The sequence below is a fragment of the Loxodonta africana genome, chromosome 2 (genome assembly GCF_030014295.1).
Source record: "Loxodonta africana isolate mLoxAfr1 chromosome 2, mLoxAfr1.hap2, whole genome shotgun sequence".
Classification (NCBI taxonomy): Eukaryota; Metazoa; Chordata; class Mammalia; order Proboscidea; family Elephantidae; genus Loxodonta; species Loxodonta africana.
In genome coordinates, this window is record NC_087343.1 from 89486079 (window position 1) to 89505680 (window position 19602).

Genomic DNA, 19602 nt, shown 5'->3' on the forward strand with positions numbered 1-19602 from the left:
GTTTCAGCTGATGTAGAAATAAAAAGTAAAACAATACATCTAAAAGCAACTGATTTTATGGGTCTTTTAAAAATAACAAAATTTAAAAGTTTAACATCTTAAATAGGACCAAGACACTGAATATATACGTATTTGCATACCACTGTGTGTTTATACATACGTACAGTTATCTTTAAAATTCTAGGTCCTATTCTAATGATGCTGTTGAAAGCTAGAAACAAATGGCAATAACAAAGCATACTGGAAATTATAACAATACATTATACAGTCCAAGTCTATGGCAAAACATTAGGTAAGAAATAAATGCTTATAATGCTACTAAAATCTATTAGCAAAAAACAAATAGTTCTGATGCTAACGTAGTACACTCTCAAAATATTTTCCAAACCTAAAACATTTATCAGCTCCTCCTAATTTTCCATTAACACCTTGTTCCAAGTCACCATCATCTCTGATCCCAGGGGTTCTAGTCTTGCCCCCAACAAAGCCAACTTTTCACCAGTGACCAGACTCATTCTCCAAACATAAATTAGTTCATGAATTTTGTTTTTCCTCTCCAAAGGTGTCCTTCCACAATTACGATAAAATAAAAAGGCCTCCATGGTTAAGAGATTAGCTGCTAACCAAAAGGTTGGCAGTTTGAATTCACCAACTACTCCTCGGAAACCCTATGGGGCAGCTCTACTCTGTCCTACAGGGTCGCTATGAATTGGAATCGACTCAATGGCAAAGTTTTTTTTTTTTTTTTTCCAATCATACGGTTGATAAGGCACTGTGGCAAGATGCCCCTCACTACCTCCCAAGGCTCTGTTCTGTCTCCTCTCCTCATCACTCACCATGCTCCAGCCACCTCGCCAAGCACTTAACCATCTTAGGACTCTAGCGCTTGGTACTCCTGCTGATTCCCACGGCTGGCCCCTGACTTCATTCACATCTCTGCTCAAATGGCACTTAAAAAAAAAAAAAGTTGCTGTCGAGTCAATTCCAATTCATAGTGAACCTAGGGAGAAAACTCCTTTGGCCATCCTCTCAAGTAGCACTGCTGTACCTCCACTCCCTGGTCCCTTGTTCTTAAAGCGCATATCAATATTCAACACCATATACTCTTGTGTTATCTTCTTTAATTGATGTTTCCATTGAGATAATTGTAGATCCACACAAATTTGTAAAAAATAAAATGAAGAGGCCCACGCATACTTCATCCAGTTTCTCCTAATGATAACATTTTTCGAAACTGCATTGCAAACATCCCAACAAAGATAATGACATTGATACAATCTTCCAATCTTATTAAGATTTCCCCAGTTTTACCTATATTCTATTTGTGTGTATGTATTTAAAAAAAAATTAGTTCTATATAATTATGTAACATGTATATGCTCATGTATACACCACCACAGTCAATAAACTGAGCAGTTTAAATGCCACAAGTATCCTTCATGTTATCATTTTATAGCCACACTCACATCCCTTCCCCAGTCCCTACCCCTTGGCAATCACTAATCTTCCCTCCACTTCTAAAATGTTGTAATTTCAAAAATCTTATACAAATGGAATCATACTGTATAACTCCCTTGGGGATGGGATTTTTTTTTACTCAGTATAATTTCCTTGTGATTTATTCAAGTTGTTATGTGCATCAACAGTTACTTTCCTTTCCCTGATGAGTAAACGTCCACGGGAATATGTATGCCACGGCTTATTTAACCATTCACCTGTTGAAGGACATCTGGTCTAACTCCAGTTTGTGGTTATTACAAATAAAGCTGCTATGAACATTTGTGTAGAGGTTTTTGTGGGAACCTAAATTTTTATTTCTCTGGGATAAACGTCCAAGAGTGCAATTGCTGGGCTGTATGAGAAGTGCATACATTATATTTTTATTATCCTTTTTCCCACTGGAATGAAAATCATATGACCATAGGAACTTGGTCTATTTAGTTCTCTGCTGTGTCCTATTACCTACAATAGTGCTTCATACAGAGTAGGGAGTTGTTAGATATCTGTTAGATGAGTGAGCTTCAGATCATTCTGGAGATATATTCCCATGTGCACAGATGCTTTTGCTTTTTGAACAACTTGTGGTGAGAGAATTCTAAAATAATGCTCTCTGGGAAAGGTGGCAGACATAAGAATAAGTGTTATCTCTGGCACCTGTTTCCCACAAACTGAGACACTGGTTTGAGCCCTAAATAAGAGAGCAGGTAGGGCGGGAAGGCCGAGCAACTGTGTTCATACAGAGATCTGAGAGGATCTGGAAAAAGCTGCCCGGTACTCAGCCCCAAAGAAACAACGTGGAACCCAATGTCATTAAAACAGCTCCAGTAACCCAGTTAAAACAGCTAGACTTGCCTTAATGTTACCTCAGGTCATATGTAGTTTCAGCCTGCTGGGGGGCCACTAGCAGAGGACAGAATAGCCTGCCTCTGGAGCAGTGGGCTCAAGGTGGGACCAGCTGCAGAATCAGGGAGCTAGTACTTGTTTCTAAGCACACGTGGAGACTTGGCAAAATAGTAAGATATCAATAAATACTTATTAAATGTGTAGATGAACAACTGGTTTCCTGACATGATTGGGGAAGTCTTCAAAAAAAAAAAAACAAATTAAAGTTTTTTAAAAAATTTTAATCATTTGGAGTACCATCTCTATTCCTGAAGAGAGTCTTTATAAAGTCACATGTGAATCAATTCTAGAAGCTTGTACTTATTAGTATAAATGCACCACCTTCACGAGTATAACCTTCTGGCAATTTTTTGTAATGCATCTCTTCAGAGTTTATCATTTGCTGGCAAACAAATTTCTTTTAACAAGTAACAGCCACAATAAAAAAGAAACAGGATGTGCTACTTCATCTAAAGTAACAATTTTCAAACGGTTTTCAGTTTTTGAAAATCTGAGCCTTTCATTGCAAGAATCAAAAATTGGGTCTACATTAAATAGTGACTCTGTGCAAATATTCAGTATATATGTCTGCCAGAATAACATTCTTTGTAAGGTCTCAATCAAAGGAGGAGCACCGGGAAGCAAAAATACCTTGGAAGTCTGGCCACTGGACACAGATAAAGAGATATCACATTTTACAAACAGTAAGCTACCATTTTCTTGTGGCCTGATTCTTTCAATTAGCTAGGGATTCTTGCAGTAAGGTGATTTCCATTATATTAAGCAAAAGTTGAACGAAAAAATTCAATAAACTTGTGAGAATATAAATTCAATGGGATTAAATTTATGTATCCTAAATTTGTTTTCTAACTGAGCAGTTCTCTACAGAGTTTCTTTAAAGCATTGTAATTTCTCACGTTGGTTCTAGAACACTGCTTCACAACCTTGCTTGCACGTTAGAATCATCTGGGGAGATTTAAAAACTCCTAATGCCTTTTTTTTAATGCCTAGACTGTACTCTGGACCAATTAAATCAGAATCTCTGGGGTGGAATCCAGGCATTAGTACTTTTTTACAGCTCCCCTAGTGATTATAATGTGCATCCAAGGTTCAGAACAAAGTTCTAAGACCATTTGCATCAGTTTCACTGGGGTTCTTGTTAAATAAGCAGACTTGAATCTGAAACAGAGCCCTGATGGCACAGTGGTTAAGTGATACGGCTGTAAACCAAAAGGTTAGCAGTTCCAATCACTAGCTGCTCCTTAGAAACCCTATGGGGCTGTTCTACCCTGTCCTCTAGGGTCACTAAAGGTTGGAATTGACTTGACAGCAGCAGCTTTTTTGCGGGGGGGATCCAAAACTAAACGTGTCAAATTGAAATCTCTATGTATGAGCATCCCAGGCATCTGTCAGTTTGTTGTACTGTGGTAGCTTGCATGTTGCTGTGATGCTGGGAGCTATGCCAACAGTATTTCAAATATCAGCAGGATCACTCTTGGTGGACAGGTTTCAGCTGAGCTTCCAGATTAAGACAGACTAGAAAGAAGGACCTGGGGGGTCTACTTCCAAATAAATTAGCCAGCGAATGCCTTATGCATACCGAAAGAACATTGTTCCATATAGTGTGGGAAGATGAGCACCTCAGGTGGGAAGGTACCCAAAATGTGACTGAGGAAGAGCTGCCTCCTCAAAGTAGAGTCATCCTTAATGACAGGGATGGAGTCAAGCTTTCAGAACCTTCATATGCTGATGTAATATGACAAAAAAAAAAATGAGAAGAAACAGCTGTAAATGGAAATTAATAATTGGAACTTGGAATATATGAAGTATGAAACTAGGAAAGTTGGAAATCATCAAAAACAAAATGGAAAGCAAAAAGATTGATATCCTACACATAGTGAGCCAAAATGGACTGGTATTGGTCATTTTGAATTAGACAATCACATGGTCTACTATGCTGGGAATGACAACTTGAAGAGGAATGGCATTGCATTGATCATCAAAAAGAACATTTCAAAATCTATCCTGAAGTACAATGCTGTCAGTGACAGAATATTATCCATATGCCTATAGGAAAGACCAGTTAATATAACTATTAATCAAATTTATGTACCAAACACTAATGCCAAAGATGAGGAAACTGAAGATTTTACCAACTTCTATACTCTGAAATTGATTGCATTGATAATTACTGATGATTGAAATGTGAGAGTTGGAAACAAAGAAGAACGATTGGTACTCGGAAAATAGGGCCCTGGTGACAGAAAAGATGCAGGAGATTGCACGATAGAATTTTACGAAGCCAACAACTTTTTCATTGAAAATACCTTTTTTCAGCAGCATAAATAGTGACTATACACACGGTAATGGACCTCGCCAGATGGAATGCACAGGAATCAAATCGACTACATCTTTGGAAAGAGATGATGGAAAAGCTCAGTATCATCAGTCAGGACAAGGCTAGGGACTGACTGTGGAAAAGACCATCAACTGCTTGTATGCAAGTTCAAGTTGAAAATTAGAACAAGTCCATGAGAGCCAAAGTATGACCTTGAGTACAACCCACCTGAGTTTAGGGACCATCTCAAGAACAGATTTGACATATTGAATATTAATGACTGAAAATCAGATGAGTTGTGGAATGACATCAAGGGCATCATACATGAAGAACAAAAGAGGTCATTAAAAAGACAGGAAAAAAAAGAAAAGACCAAAATGGATGTCAGAAGAGACTCTGAAACTTGCTCTTGAACGTAGAGTAGCAAAAGTTAAAGAAAGAATATAATAAAGTAAAAGGGCTGAACAAATTTCGAAGGGTGGCTCCAGAAGATAAAGTATTATAGTGAAATGTGCAAAAAAACTTTAGTTAGAAAATCAAAAGGGAAGAACTTGCTCAATATTTCTCAAGCAAAAAGAACTGAAGAAAAAATTCAAGTCTCCAGTTGCAATATTGAAAGATTCTACTGGGAAAATAATAAATGATGCAGGAAACATCAAAAGAAGATGGAAGGAATACACAGAGTCAGTGTGCCAAAAAGAATTGCTTAATGTTCAACCATTTCAGGAGGTAGCATGTGATCAAGAACCAATGGTACTGAAGCAAGAAGTCCAAGCTGCACTGAAGGCAATGCAAAAAACAAGCCTCCAAGAATTAACGGAATGCCAACTGAGATGTTTCAGCAAACGGATGCAATGCTGGAAGTGCTCACATGTGTATGCCAAGAAATCCGGAAGACAGCTTTCCTGCCAACCAGCTGGAAGAGATCCATATTTGTACCCAACCCAAAGAAAGGTGATTACAATGTCATTACTTTCAAACACAAGTAAAATTTTGCTAAAGATCATTAAAAAGCAGGTGCAGCAGTACACCAACAGGCAACTGTCAGAATTTCAGGCTAGATTCAGAAGGAGACGTGGAACAAGGGATATCATTTCTAATGTCAGATGGACCTCGGCTGAAAGAGAATACCAGAAAGTTGTTTAACTGTGTTTTATTGACTCTACAATGGCATTTGACTGTGTGGATCATAACAAATGATGGATAATATTGCGAACAATGGGAATTCCAGAACACTTAATTGCGATCATGAAGAACGTGTACATAGACCAAGAAGCAGTCATTCAAACAGAACAAGAGGACATTGTGTAGTTTAAAGTCAAGAAAAGTGTGTGTCAGGGCTGTATCCTTTCACCATACTTATTCAATCTGTATGCTGAGCAAATAATCAGAGACGCTGGACTATATGAAGAATAACTCAGCATCAGGATTGGAGGAAGACTTACTAACAGCTTGCACTGTGCAGATGACACAGCCTTGCCTGCTGAAAGTGAACAGGACTTGAAGCACTTACTGATCAAAATCTAAGACTACAACTTTCAGTATGGACTACACCTTAACATAAAGAAAACAATAATCCTCACGACTAGACCAATAAGCAGCATCATGATAAATGGAGAAAATATCGAAGTTATCAAGGATTTCATTTTACTTAGATTCACAATCAACACCCATGGAAGCAGCAGTCAAGATATCAGTGTATTGCATCAATAAAAAGCTAAGATGTCACGTTAAGACCCAAGCCATGGTGTTTTCAATTGCCTTATATGCATGCCAAAGCTGGTGTTGGTGAAGAATATTGAATATGCCATGGACTTCTAGAAGAAGAAACAAATCTGTCTTGGAAGAAGTACAGCCAGAATGTTCCTTAGAAGCCAGGATGGTGAGACTTCATCTCACATCCTTTGAACATGTTATCAGGACAGATCGGTCCCTGGAGAGGAACATCATGCTTGGTAAGTAGAGTATCAGAGGGAAAGAGGAAGACCCTCAATAAGATGGATTGACACAGTGGCTACAACAATGCACTCAAGCGTAGCTGAATTTGTGAGGATGGTGCAGGATGGTGCAGTGTTTCATACTGTTGTACACAGGGTCGCTATGAGTTAGAACAGACTTTAAGATACCTAAGAACAACATGCATGAGCAAGAGAATCTGTATGTTTAGCAGCTCCCCCCTCCGGTTAATTCATATGCACATCCAGTGAGAACTGAGAATTAGACTGGCTCATGTTTACCTGCAAAGTCATTGGTGAGCAGGGAAATTTGAAATCTCAGTCCAGAGTCAAAAAAACCTTTTGGGGGGTTGGGGACTAGTCTATTTTGAAAGGCTCCTTGGATGTGTTTACTTACCCAGTGTAGCTGTAGTGTTTGCAGGTTTCAGTAATAATTCCAGGTAAAATTTTCACCATTTTTCAAATTAATTTTTATTTGGTCAAATTGATCTTCTAGTGGAAAAGTTAATATAAGGAGGATATCAAGCTAAATTAGAAAGATTAATTAAAAATAACTATATACATGAATTAAGGGTGCTAAATAAAAATCCCCATTGCTGTTGAGTTGCTTACGACTCATAGCAACCCTACAGGATATGATAGAACTGCCCCATAGGGTTTCCAGGGAGTAGCTTGTAGATTCAAACTACTGACCTTTTGGTTAGCATCTGAGCTGTTAACCACTGTGTGATCAGGGCTCCAAAGGTGTTAGTAGAGAACCTTTTAAAGAAAAACGTAAAGCCCCGTACTGGAACCCTCCCCATAATACCAAAAATAAAATAACAATTAAAATATTTTTTAAAGGAAGGGAAAAATTCAAGACAAATATAACCTTGTTATATTTTAATAATATTAGTCTATTAGACTTACATAACCTTTTGCAATTTGTAAAGTGTTTCGTAAAACATCTAATCTGATGCTCACAAATATCCTACTTAGGGAAGTAGGGCAAAGGATTATTCAAACCCCATTGCCATGGAGTTGATTCAGACTCATAGCGACCCTATAGGACAGAGTAGTGCTACCTCTTAGTGGCTCCAAGGAGCACCTGGTGGATTCAAACTGTCAACCTTTTGGTTAGCAGCCATAGCTCTTAACCACTACGCCACCAGGGTTTCCAAAGGATTTTAGTTCCAGGTTTTACAGACAAGATATTTCCAGTACCTAAGACCATTTAAAGTTCTCAGTGAGTGTCTGTTAAACTGCACTGAATTGCTGAATGAGAAAGCTGAGGCACAGAACCACTAAGTGCCAACTGACTCTTCATCAATTGATCAACGTAGAGTTTGCATCAAAACTCCAAGTCTAATCCAGGATCCTTTTTCTAACAGCTTTCTTCCTCCAGTACGTTTTTGAGATCATTAAGAACATTGAAGTTAAATGAGCATTCCTTAAGGCAGTGGTCCTCAACCTTGGTGTAACTAAAGATATTCTGGGCACTTTTAACTAAATTCAGGGCACCACTCAAAGATTCTGATTTAATAGTGCTGAAGTGGGACTAGGAACCTGCATGCTAAACAAGCAACACCTACCAGAGAAAGCAAGTAATTGCCAAGTATTTAATTAACCTACTTAACCATGTCCATCAAAACAGCAAATATTGTTCGTTAACTCTGAGCAAAGTTAAATATTTAAATTACTGTATTTTTTACGCAAATCACACACTTGTTATGTTTGTTTGCCAACCACTCCTTCCCTCCACGAGGTATATTCAGGAGCACTACTATGCCTTTTTTTTTTTTTTTTAACATGTTGCTGTAAAAAAATTAGCTTAGTGCGCTTAGGAAAATACCTCATGGGCGAGGGAGTGGTTGGCAAAAAAATGTAGAAGTGTGCATTATTTGTGTAAAAATTTGATACATACAAGTAAAATGACTCATGACCTCATTAAATATTTGTGGAATGTATGAATCCATTAATCAATAATATAAAACGAAGAGTAAGCTTGTTTTTAATAGCAGTAAATGCAAGAAGTAAAGTTTTAGACATTGTTTTTCTGGATAACTAAATCAGAGGATTTTGTCTTGAGCTTATCTAATAATCTGGGCCACTTTAAACAAGTCTACTTTTTTGTAGGGCTTATTAGGCTCCTTCCTCATGGAATATGAACGCGGAATTTTTTTTTCTTAAGAACATGGAACTGTACAGAGGTAAGGAAGAATGCATAGAATGCCCAGAGTGGGAAGATGCACAAAGATTTCTGGGAATGAAGAAGCAGTCCTTCACTAAGGCATTAGGTTTATTACTATGAAACAAATTAAACACGATTACTTCTACCCAGCTCAAAATATAGCTTCCAGTAGAAAACTGCTTGTTTAAAAATGCCTTTCAAAAGTCTAATCTCTAGCTAATTTTGGTGCTCAATTCATCCTATAACTTGCCATACTACTATACATATATATACATCTATCCTTCACATTATTCTATGGTATTTTAAAACCACATATAATTTAGGAATTCTAATAAAATTCAATACTAATAACTATTGTTCTTATAAAGTTATAACCTCACGCTACTTACAAAAAGCTTACTTAAAAAAAATTAGGTAATATTAAATCTGGCACTGGAGACAATTTTCTAATGTGTAGTTTACTGACAACATAGTTGTTAAACTAACCAAATAACTATATATTATGAATTCTTTAATCATGAAATGTCTTTAAATGCCTATCTATATTTGAAAAGATATTTAATAAACATTTTGTCACATAGAACTAAATTAATAAGCCCCCTAAATATGCCTATCCCGATTTTTTCAGTTCTTTTTTCCAGATGAAATGTTCATATTGTATTTTTATACCTTCTACTTTCATTGACTTGCAATATAGTTTTGATCTGCAAAAAAACATAATGAATGAATATTTTGCCTATGATCTATTTTTACATAACTGAATGAAAAAGTTGCCACCTTAATCTAAGAAATGATCACGTTTGGCTGTTAAAAGTTTTGTATGGTATTTCTTAACCCTCAGGGTGCGTGGGAGTCAACTGGCATCTTTTGGAAATGCAGATTCTGATTCAGCAGGTCCAGGGAGGTGCCTGATAATCTGGACTTCTAACAAGCTTTCAGGCGATGCTGATGTATATGACTACACTTTGAAGTGTAAGATTCTAGAGTGTATCACGCTATAATATTTGTGTAGCTGTGAAAAACAAACCCAAACACCTAGTAGTTCTTGCCAGAGATTAAAGAGCTGCTTCTCTGCTTCTGGAGCCCTGGGGGTGCCGTGGCTTAAGAGCTTGGCTGCTAACCAAAAGGTCAGCAGTTCAAATCTACTGGTAGCTCCTTAGAAACCTATGGTGCGGTTCTACTCTGTCTTATAGGGTCACTATGAGTCAGAATCAACTCGATGGCAACGGGTTTGATTTTCTCTGTTTCTAATGACTGAAGGAGCTTTCAAGTCCTTCCAGTACTTCTAAATCTGCTTTTCCAATGTATAATCTTTTTCAATTTAATCTATAAAGAGAAAAGCTTGATAACCTCTGAACAATGAGCAAGCTACTCATCTAGCCATAATACTGTATAAGCTGGCGTGAACCAAAGCTTTCAATTGCACAGAGGTTAAGTGATTGGCTCAACGTCACTTATCCAATAACTGAAAAGGTCAAGGTTTAAATCCAGGTCTTTGATTCCAAATCCAATGCTTTTTCGTCCATTGCTGGTTGCCTCTAATAATGATGCACTCCAGAGACTAGGGTCTAGGTTGTTTAGACCACAATAATCCCTGTTCCAAACTGAATCTCTCTGCTCGGGCCTCACACTGCAATTCCTAACATGGATTTCAGGTCTTATGGGGCTTTGGGTGCAGTAAGGGGATGGGTTTCTTTGTGCTTCAAAACAAGCCTTGAATTTCAACACAATTACATGAATTTAGAAGCTTATATGAGCATGATGTAAGGGTGGAAACAAAAGACTTAGGTTTTCCATGTGGAGAATGAGGAGAAGAATTATTTAGTCTATTTCTCTAAACCTGCAGATGTCTTGAAAAAAAAAAAAAAAGCCAACCATGTGTGGGAATCAGAAGTAGGTAGACGCTTCTCCAGTAACTCTTTCCCAACAAAACCTTGCTTATTTGGGGATAGATAACTTGATGCCTTAACAGGACTTCAAAGCCATAAGTGATAATTGAAACCAAACTGATCTTTAAAATATGAAGGAAAAAAGGCCCAGAGATACGAAAAGAATGTTGCCCAATCAGCCAGGTATCACTGGTTGGAGCTTAGATCTAAAGTTTCCCAATCTCCTTTTTAAGGCTCAGCCCCAACTTCACACTGACTTCAGCAGGTCAGGTGAGATAGTTAATAAATGTGAAATATTGAAGTGGCATTAGGGGTCAATACAAGCCCTCCTTATACTCTCCTTCTAAGCCCTTTAAGGACCCAGAACAGTAAGAATCTGGTATTGTATACTTTCACCTTCTACTGCCCTGAAGTCTTTTTTGTGCTACCATTGAGTCTACTTTGACTAACGGTGACCTTATATATAACAGAACAAAATATTCCCCAGTCGTGTTCCAGCCTAATGGTTGTTTGTATATGATCACATGGTCTTGGGTTCAAGGCCTGCTTCTAAACACTGAACAGCTGCCCATCATGAAAATTCTGTTTTCATTTCAAAGGGGATCACTCTCTAAGTGTGTGTGCTGTATATAAGCATTTCAGACCTGAAGGACTCAAGTGTGGTGGCCCAGCTGTCTTCCCCTCTGGCAGAAGCACTTGACACTATATCACAAGATTTTGATAAGAAAGTAAGTGTTAATAATACTCTTTTCACAGCATTAAGTAAATTTCAAGATTCTGGGATCCCATGTTTGTTTCCAGGGCTATTTCATGTGTTCATGTGTGAAGGCTGAGCAGTTATGCTACAGTAAGAGAAAATCAGCCTTAGCACCTCCCGACTCTCAGCCTGAGAAAAATCAGGAGCCTCTCATTTCTTAGTTGGTGATCTGCGCTCTTAGAGACAGTTATAAGAATTTAGGTGCCAGTTTCAAGAAGCACAGATGTCCATGTTCTGTAACAGGCTTCCATAGAAATTCTACAAACTCCTGACCATGGCAAATCTCCTAAAAGTGCAAAGGCCTCCAAAGTTTCAGAGCCAGGATGCACTCTATATTTTTTTGCTCATGGTTGAAAACCTGTCTGTAGCAGATCTATCCAGCTTTACCTTATTCATTCCTACCACATTCTCTTAATGATCACTCTGGTGTTCATGGCTCAGATGCTCCCTCCTCACTCTTCCTACCATATGCCATCCCCCTCCCTCTGACCAATACCCTATCCCTCTTTTAACACGTAGGTCCTATGGTCTCAGTCTCTATGAAAACCTTCTTCAAAATCTCTAGTTCCCTGTGACTTCTCTATCTCTGAACTGCAACAGCTAAGCCGCCACATCACTCCTTTGGAATTTCTGTTCAGCCATGCTTCTAAGAAGAAATTATCACAAGTGGACCTGTTTTCCTCAAATTGCCAGGATAAATAAAAATGGGGATAAATGATAAATGTGCAGGTAACTTTCAAAGATATTCACATTAAAATAACAAGAAGCTAGGAGTAAGGATACTGGCTTATAGATAGGGTAAGGTGGAGTTGTTTTTTTTTTTTGGTATTCTGAACCAGAATAATTACTGAGATGCTTGAAGAATGCAATTTCAGGGTAAGTATGGAAGTGAGAAACAGTTATTATTAATTTAATATAAAGAATAGCATTTAGCAAGTATAGCTGAACAATCACGGAAAGGGCTAACTAGCAGACTACGTAGCTCCCATGCCAATTCCAAACACGGTCTAGGAGTCATCAGCTGGACTGTGGTGTATTCAGTGAGAGAGAAGTGTTATTAGCCAACTGCCAGGGCGCTTTGTCCCTCTAGGTTTCTATGCTTCCACTACAAACAACAATGATAATGACTTGTATACTTTGCAATCAATAATCATAAAACCACAATGACCAAGAATAACTTACTGTGCTGACAATGAATCCCATTAAATCCTTGAGGGCATTTACAAACATAGCCTATGAATGTGTCCCCGCGGTATGCTTCACTGATTTCACAGGTTCCTCCATTATGGCATGGATTAGGGGTGCAGGGACCTGAAAGACAGAAAACAAATATTGTTGCATGATGCATATGCTTAAAAGTAGATACTGAGTCAACATTTTGCCTTTAATAATTTTATTTAAAACAAACAAACAAACAAATGTTTTGGATATATGGGGAATGTTCAGGGGTTCAGTGTAAGCTCTGGAGACCAGCAGCCTGGGTTAGAATTCTGATGTCAGCACTCTCTAGCCATACAGTCCTGAGGAACTTATTTAACCTCCCTGCACCTCAGTTTCTTCTTCCGTCAAATGTCTATACCAATAGAATCTATCAGAATTGGTTATGATATTAATGAAAAGAGTTCACACTTAAAATACCCAGAACAGCCTGTCACTTATTAAGCTCTCAAAATATCGGCAAAACAAAACATAATAATTGTAGAACATCCCCTCCATAGTTTAAAATTAATGCTAAATGGTAATGTCTACAGTTATGGGCATTGAGTGGCTTTTGTTCTCTGCTGGTATAAGTAGTATACATTTGCGAATGTCTGTACACATACAGGCCAAGTAAAGTGGATAGCTAGCTAGTTGTGATACTTTTTATAGACTATTTCTGAGTCGTGGTGGGCATACCTCTGGAGAAGCACAAATTTTGCCAATCAAAAAGGTGAAGCTCATCAACAGTTGCAAAAAGTGAGAAGAGTGGCAGATAACCATTTTTAAGCTTTGAGAAAGTAACTTCAGCTGAGTGATTGGCACCTGTGGCAGCCAAAACAGGTGTGGTGCTCAGATCTCCCTTGGAGAGAACCTGCTTCCAGGAATGCAGCTAGCTGACCGCCTCCAGCTACTCCACTGCTGAATCTATTGCAGCAGCATTCATGCCGCAGCCATGCTCCTGGGGCAGCTCCCAGGCAGTGACTCGGCACCATGGGGTACTGGAGCGGCACCAATCCTGCCTAACCCAGGACTCTGCTAACGGGCAATCTTTAGGGCTCTCAATTATGTGGCCAAGATTTTCTCAAAGCTTCTTGGCAGTCTGAGGCTGTTTCCCTGCAATCCTCCTTCCTTCGTTTCCTCCCTTCATAGGTGACAGGCTTGTGTCCTAGTCTGAAGGCTCATATTGCCTACCCTTGCTCCTCTCTCCTCTGTCCATTACAGACATCTCCCCCAAAAAGTCTTTTGCATTTTTAATTCTGTCTTACAGTCTGTTTTCTGGAGAAGGTTCATTGACCCAGGACAGAATTCAGACTGGAGATTGTGAAGATGCAAAGAGACAAGTCAAAGAAAGGAAGAGGCCTCACTGGGCAGTGACAAAAGACCAAGCAAAAGAATATATACCTTTCTCTAATGCTGGCTTTATTTTTTTAATTGGAGAGACTAGAACACATTTATAAGCGAAATAAAAGTCAATGAAGAGAAAGTTATACATACCAGAAAATGAAAGAGAATGCAATTAAGTCAAGTGTTTGACTATGTATGAAGAGATGAATTCCAGAGTCCTGGCGGAGGGTAAGGATAAGAAGGCCTGGTGGTACAGGGGTTAAGTACTCAGCTGCTAACCGAAAGGCTGGTGGTTTGAACCCAAGCCACTCCATGGGAGAAAGATGTGCCATTCTGCTTCTGTAAAATTTACAGAAGAAACCCTATGGTTTAGTTCTACTCTGTCCTATAGGGTTGCTATGAGTTAGAATTGACTCGATAGCAATGGGTTTGTTTTTTTTTGTTTGTTTTGGTTGGTGGAAGGATGAATCAAAAAAAAGGAGCAGGTGCTTTCAGCTGAGACTTAGAAGGAAGGAGGAAGAGTTGGATACAAGCATATGGATGATGTGAGGCAACAGTGTGTGTGTGTGGGGGGGGGGTCCACCAGTCCACCAGACATGACTTGTCAAGGAGTGCAGTAGTGAATGGCTACTCAAGCATGGGTCAGTGATATTTAGGGACTTAGGGAGAGAAAAGGAACTTATCATCATCACTTTAAGCAGTGTGATAGCAAGTCAAGGATGGGAAGCATTTAGGGGTTGGGCAAACTGTCCTGCACTGAAGCAACACTTCATGATTCTATCTCTTCCCCAACAGCTATCCCTGACACACAGTTTCTTCCACATTAAAATTTTGCCTAACTCAATGTTTGTAGGGTCTAATAAGAATGTGTACGAAACTGAGAAAGAATGTGACAAATCTGTAGTGCCTGGACCATCACTTCCATATAAAGCTGGCTTTCAAAAGTAAAAAGAAATCAGGGGAGCTTTGACTTTGCCCTGTTATCGTCACACTAAGGAGCCCTGCAGGTGCAACAGGTTAAGTGCTCAGCTGCTAACCAACAGGTTGGCAGTTCAAGCCCACCCAGTGGCTTTGTGGGAGAAAGACCTGGCAATCTGCATCTGTAAAGAGTACAGCCAAGAAAACCCTATGTGGCAGTTCTATGTTGTCACATGAGGTGGCTATGCATTAGAATCGGCTTGATGGCACCCAACAACATCTCCACACTAATTAAAAACATAGTAAGTTAATTTAAACATAGTGCTGCATGGTGTTATCAGGTGTTGTCAAGTCAATTTTGACTCATAGTGATCCACGTGACAGAATAGAACTGTCCCACAGATTGGGTTTTCTAGGCTATACTCTTTACAGGAGCAGATCACCAGTTCCTTCTCCCACAGAGCCTCTGGGTAGGTTCTAAGTATCAACCTTTCAGTTAACAACTGAGTACTTAATTATTGCACCACCAGGGCTCCTTCAGTGCTGTGTAACACATGTCAATTAAACTAACCAACATCTGCCCTTAAGGTGATACTTTGCCAGTGCTTGGTATCGAGGAGAGTATGCAAGTCCAGTGACCAGCTGTTGGGCAAAAATTCACTGCCAAGAGCTGCAAATCATACTACAGAACACATCTCTCCATCCCTTCCTTCTCGGTTTCTACTTCTTTCCTCCTCTCAAATTAATCAACATTTGATAGTACCTTAAAATCCACACACTTTTCACATACATGATATCATTTATTCCTCACAATAACTCAGTAAGATGGTTGTCATTAATATTTTGTCTTCAAACCAAATAAATAAAGTTCAGAAGATGTAGATGATTTTCCTTAAATCATACATATAGGAAGTGATACATGTGATGGTTAATTCTATGTGTCAACTTGGCTAGGCTAGGATTCTCAGTGCTTTGGCAAACACTGGATTAGTCGATGTTCCATAATGTAATCACCTTCCATGTTGAGATCTGATGTGACCAGTCAACAAGTTGAAAGGGGAGTCTCTTTGGGGGTGTGGTCTGCCTCCAGAATATAATGAATATTCTGGCAGGCAGCTCTCTCTCGACACTGCATTCTTCTCACCACCTGACCTACAGGTGTTGGGAGGTAAGCCTGCAGAAGTCTCTGGTCTGCTGCATGACCTATGGATTTTAGACCTGCCAGCACTCCCTTCCCGCCTCCCCCCACCCCCGCCTAACACACACACTTGTCTCGCTGATTTTGCTCTTCTAGAGAACCCAAACTAGGACAACACATTTAGGCCTCAATCTAAAAAAATCTTTGATTCAAAACTTGTATTCCTTAAACAACTACCTAATTGGAAAGAGGAGAACGAAATAAAAGTGATATTAGAGTTTTGACTCATAAATTCTGCTAAAGGTAAGACGAAAACCATGACTTAGATTTTTAATAACTGATAATTGTTTTCCAGGCATGTATTTGTTAAAGAAAAAAATTAAAATGATTAGTCAAAGAATGATATAAAGTTAAACACAAAAGGAGCCTTGAGGATCATCTAATCCAATCTTTCATTTTTTCAGATGATGAAACAAAAGCTAGTAAGAATTCAGTGTTGCCTCTAAAAACAAAGCAAAACACAAACAAGAACCCCCACATTCTTAGTATAAGGAATATTGGGCTTAAACTACCCAGGAAGAAAAAATAATTATTAAAATCAGAACTGACAAAGCTATTTCTGCCCCCTCAAAAGAGTGTCATAATCTGTATCACAGAAAATAAATCTTTTTCATGCTTCTTTTCTCTTACAGAGTTGGGTGAGGGAAGGATTTTTTTAAAAGACTAAAATTGTAAGGTTTTGGATCCTTGGTGGCACAGCTCCTAACCAAAAGGTCAGCAGTTCGAATGCTCCCTGGAAACCCTACGGGGCAGTTCTACTCTGTCCTACAGGATAGCTATGAGTCGAAATCTACTCCACAGGAACTGTTTTTTTTGGTTTATACCAGTTCTTGGGAGCAGTTAAAGCAGCAATTTGGACAATGGAAGTCACTTTGAGGACCAAGGGGCAAAGATGAGCCTGGGATAGATGAATCTGTTTACTTGAGCCAACGGCATCTTTGGAAAAGCAGAACTTGGTTGGAAGCAAAATAGTGCAGGACAGTTAAATTGCTCTGTATAATAAAGAGAAGAATTGAGGAAGGAGTGGAGAAAACCACACAGAGGAGACCCCAAAAACAGAGTTGGGAGTAAAGTCTTCAGGGAGACAAGGGGGCTCAAGCAATTTGCTGGGGGCTGTACTATGGGAAGAAAAACAGCTAGTAAGAAATTATGATGTCCAAAATTCAGGTTTAAGTTCTTTGCACAGCTGTTTAGTGAAGTTTCCCTGTTGGAGCAACCAGGCCTACATTAATGTCTGCTTAACACACAAACATGTGAGTGGTGGTTGAGGAAATCCAGGAGAAAAGGCTATGCTATTCATCTGGCTCATCCCTGCAGAAGGGGAGAAGTATTACAGCACATGACACCCAAGGGATTCAAGAATTCAGGGGAAGCAGAAACCAAAAGCCAGAGCTGATGAGGCTATCGGAAGACTCAGACACTCTAGGTATTTCCTGAGGTCATAGGTGAAGCCTGTCTGGCAATCTTGGGGCAGGTTCTGGGGTGCCCAGAAGATGCGAGTTAGTGAGCTGGAGCTCATTGCATGTACACGCCAAAGGACACCATGACCTAGCTGACATCTGGATTTCAGGAAAAAGATTACCTGTTACAGAGGTCATGGCTACTGTTATTTTCTCTGCTCCAAGAAATGCAATGATTTTCACTCAAAGCATGGGAATGAGGTGAACTAAATGGGGCAAGATTTAACCTTCCTATAGTGCCTTATATGCTATGCAACATGACTTAACACCTATTATTCTTTATAATGATTTATAAGAACATAGCTTTGTTTTAGAGGCAAAAAACAGGTTCAGCGAGGTTAAGCAACTTACAAACATATCCAGCTACAAAGTCTATGCCTTTTCCATTCGATCACGCTTCCTGACATGTTGAAGAACTGCATGTTAATATGTTAGTCTTGACGGAAGAAAATAGAATCCGCATGAATCCACCGAGCACAGTCTTATAAATAATACAGCTACCCAAAGCCTCCCCAAATGGAAGTATTTCAGAGTATTTTCAGCAAAGGGGTCAGCAAATATTAGAAATTAGCAATATTGTAGGCAATGTTATGCTAACAAAACTCCATTTCATTTCAGCTATGTTTGAAACCAACTGTCAAACACGAGCATTTTCCAAATATTATTTCATGATGAATATTATTAATTATACTGTGAGACTGATGTTATGTGCCTTGTGTGTACTCTTGGAGTAATTTGTTAGAATGTTGAAATTAGTGGTTTCATGCTACTTTACTTAGTCAATCATAAATTCTCTGTGGGAAGACATACACACCGTAGGCATTTGATACTTTTGAATAAATAAAGGTATGGCAATAATGAGTGATAACAATTATATCTATTGCCTAAACCAAACAAATGAACAAATCTGTCTTGGAGGAAGTACAGCCAGAATGCTCCTTAGAAGCAAGGATGGTAAGGCTACGTCTCACATACTTTGGGCATGTTATCAGCAGGGATCAATCCCTGGAGGAGGACATATTCATTGATAGAGTCATCGAAAAAGAAGACCCTCGAAGAGATGGATTTACACAGTGGCTGCAACAATGGGCTGAAGCATAACAATGATTGTGAGAATGGGGCAGAATAGGCAATGTTTTGTTCTGTTGTACGTAGGGGCCCTATGAGTCGGAACCGACCTGATGGCACCTGATGACGACAACAAACCAAACTCTGTTCTAGTTTTAAGTTTACAAACCATCAACATATTTTGGTTTCTCACTCAGTAATTAATTTGAATACTTTCTGTATCTTTTCTAAACCATTCAAGCTCACATTCTTTAAATTTATAATTAAGTTCTAATGTTTTTTGTCTCTAATATATTGCTTAAGCTTCAAGAGTTATTAAATCAAATTCTAAGCAGCAGACCATTAGGATGTGTATGCTTACATAGTGATTACATGTATCTTAATTCTTTAGCAAATACATAAACAAGAAAAACGTGACCTTATATAATCATATTAACAGTGCTTTAGTCTCCTGATTTAACAATTCTTGTGCAAATAAATATATTTACTTAAAGCATGAGCAAGATGAAATAATCAGAATACAAGTTAGTACATAAAAAAGATAGCATAATAAATGCAGTCCAAGTTCTAAAATCATAAAATGTGATTGGTAAGCAAAAGGTTTTATGTTTGATGTTTAATGTTGTCAGCTGCTGTCAAGTTGGCCCCGGACTCATGGTTACCCCATGCACAACAGAACAAAATTCTGCCTAATCCTGCACCACCCTCATGATTGGTTTTGGATCAGGCCATTGTGATCCACAGGGTTTTCTTAGGCTGGTTTTTGGAAGTAGATTGCCAGGTCTTTTGTCCTATTTCAGCTCAGTCCAACGAAACCTGTTCAGCATCACAGCAACAGGAAACCTTTCACTGTTAGACGAGCAGTGGCTGCACTTGAGGTGCACTGGCCAGGAATTGGACTTGGGTCTCCTGCATACACGGAG

The 19602-nt window shown here is 38.9% G+C and overlaps 1 protein-coding gene across 1 annotated transcript in view; it reads right to left on the minus strand.

The window, feature by feature from the left end:
* The window catches only part of EDIL3 (EGF like repeats and discoidin domains 3), a 524672-nt gene that overhangs the window by 286634 nt on the left and 218436 nt on the right, over positions 1–19602 (minus strand). Inside the window, exon 4 of the mRNA XM_010588258.2 lies at positions 12674–12802. Within this exon, the coding sequence (XP_010586560.1) occupies positions 12674–12802 (129 nt within the window). The remainder of the gene's footprint in view (positions 1–12673; positions 12803–19602) is intronic.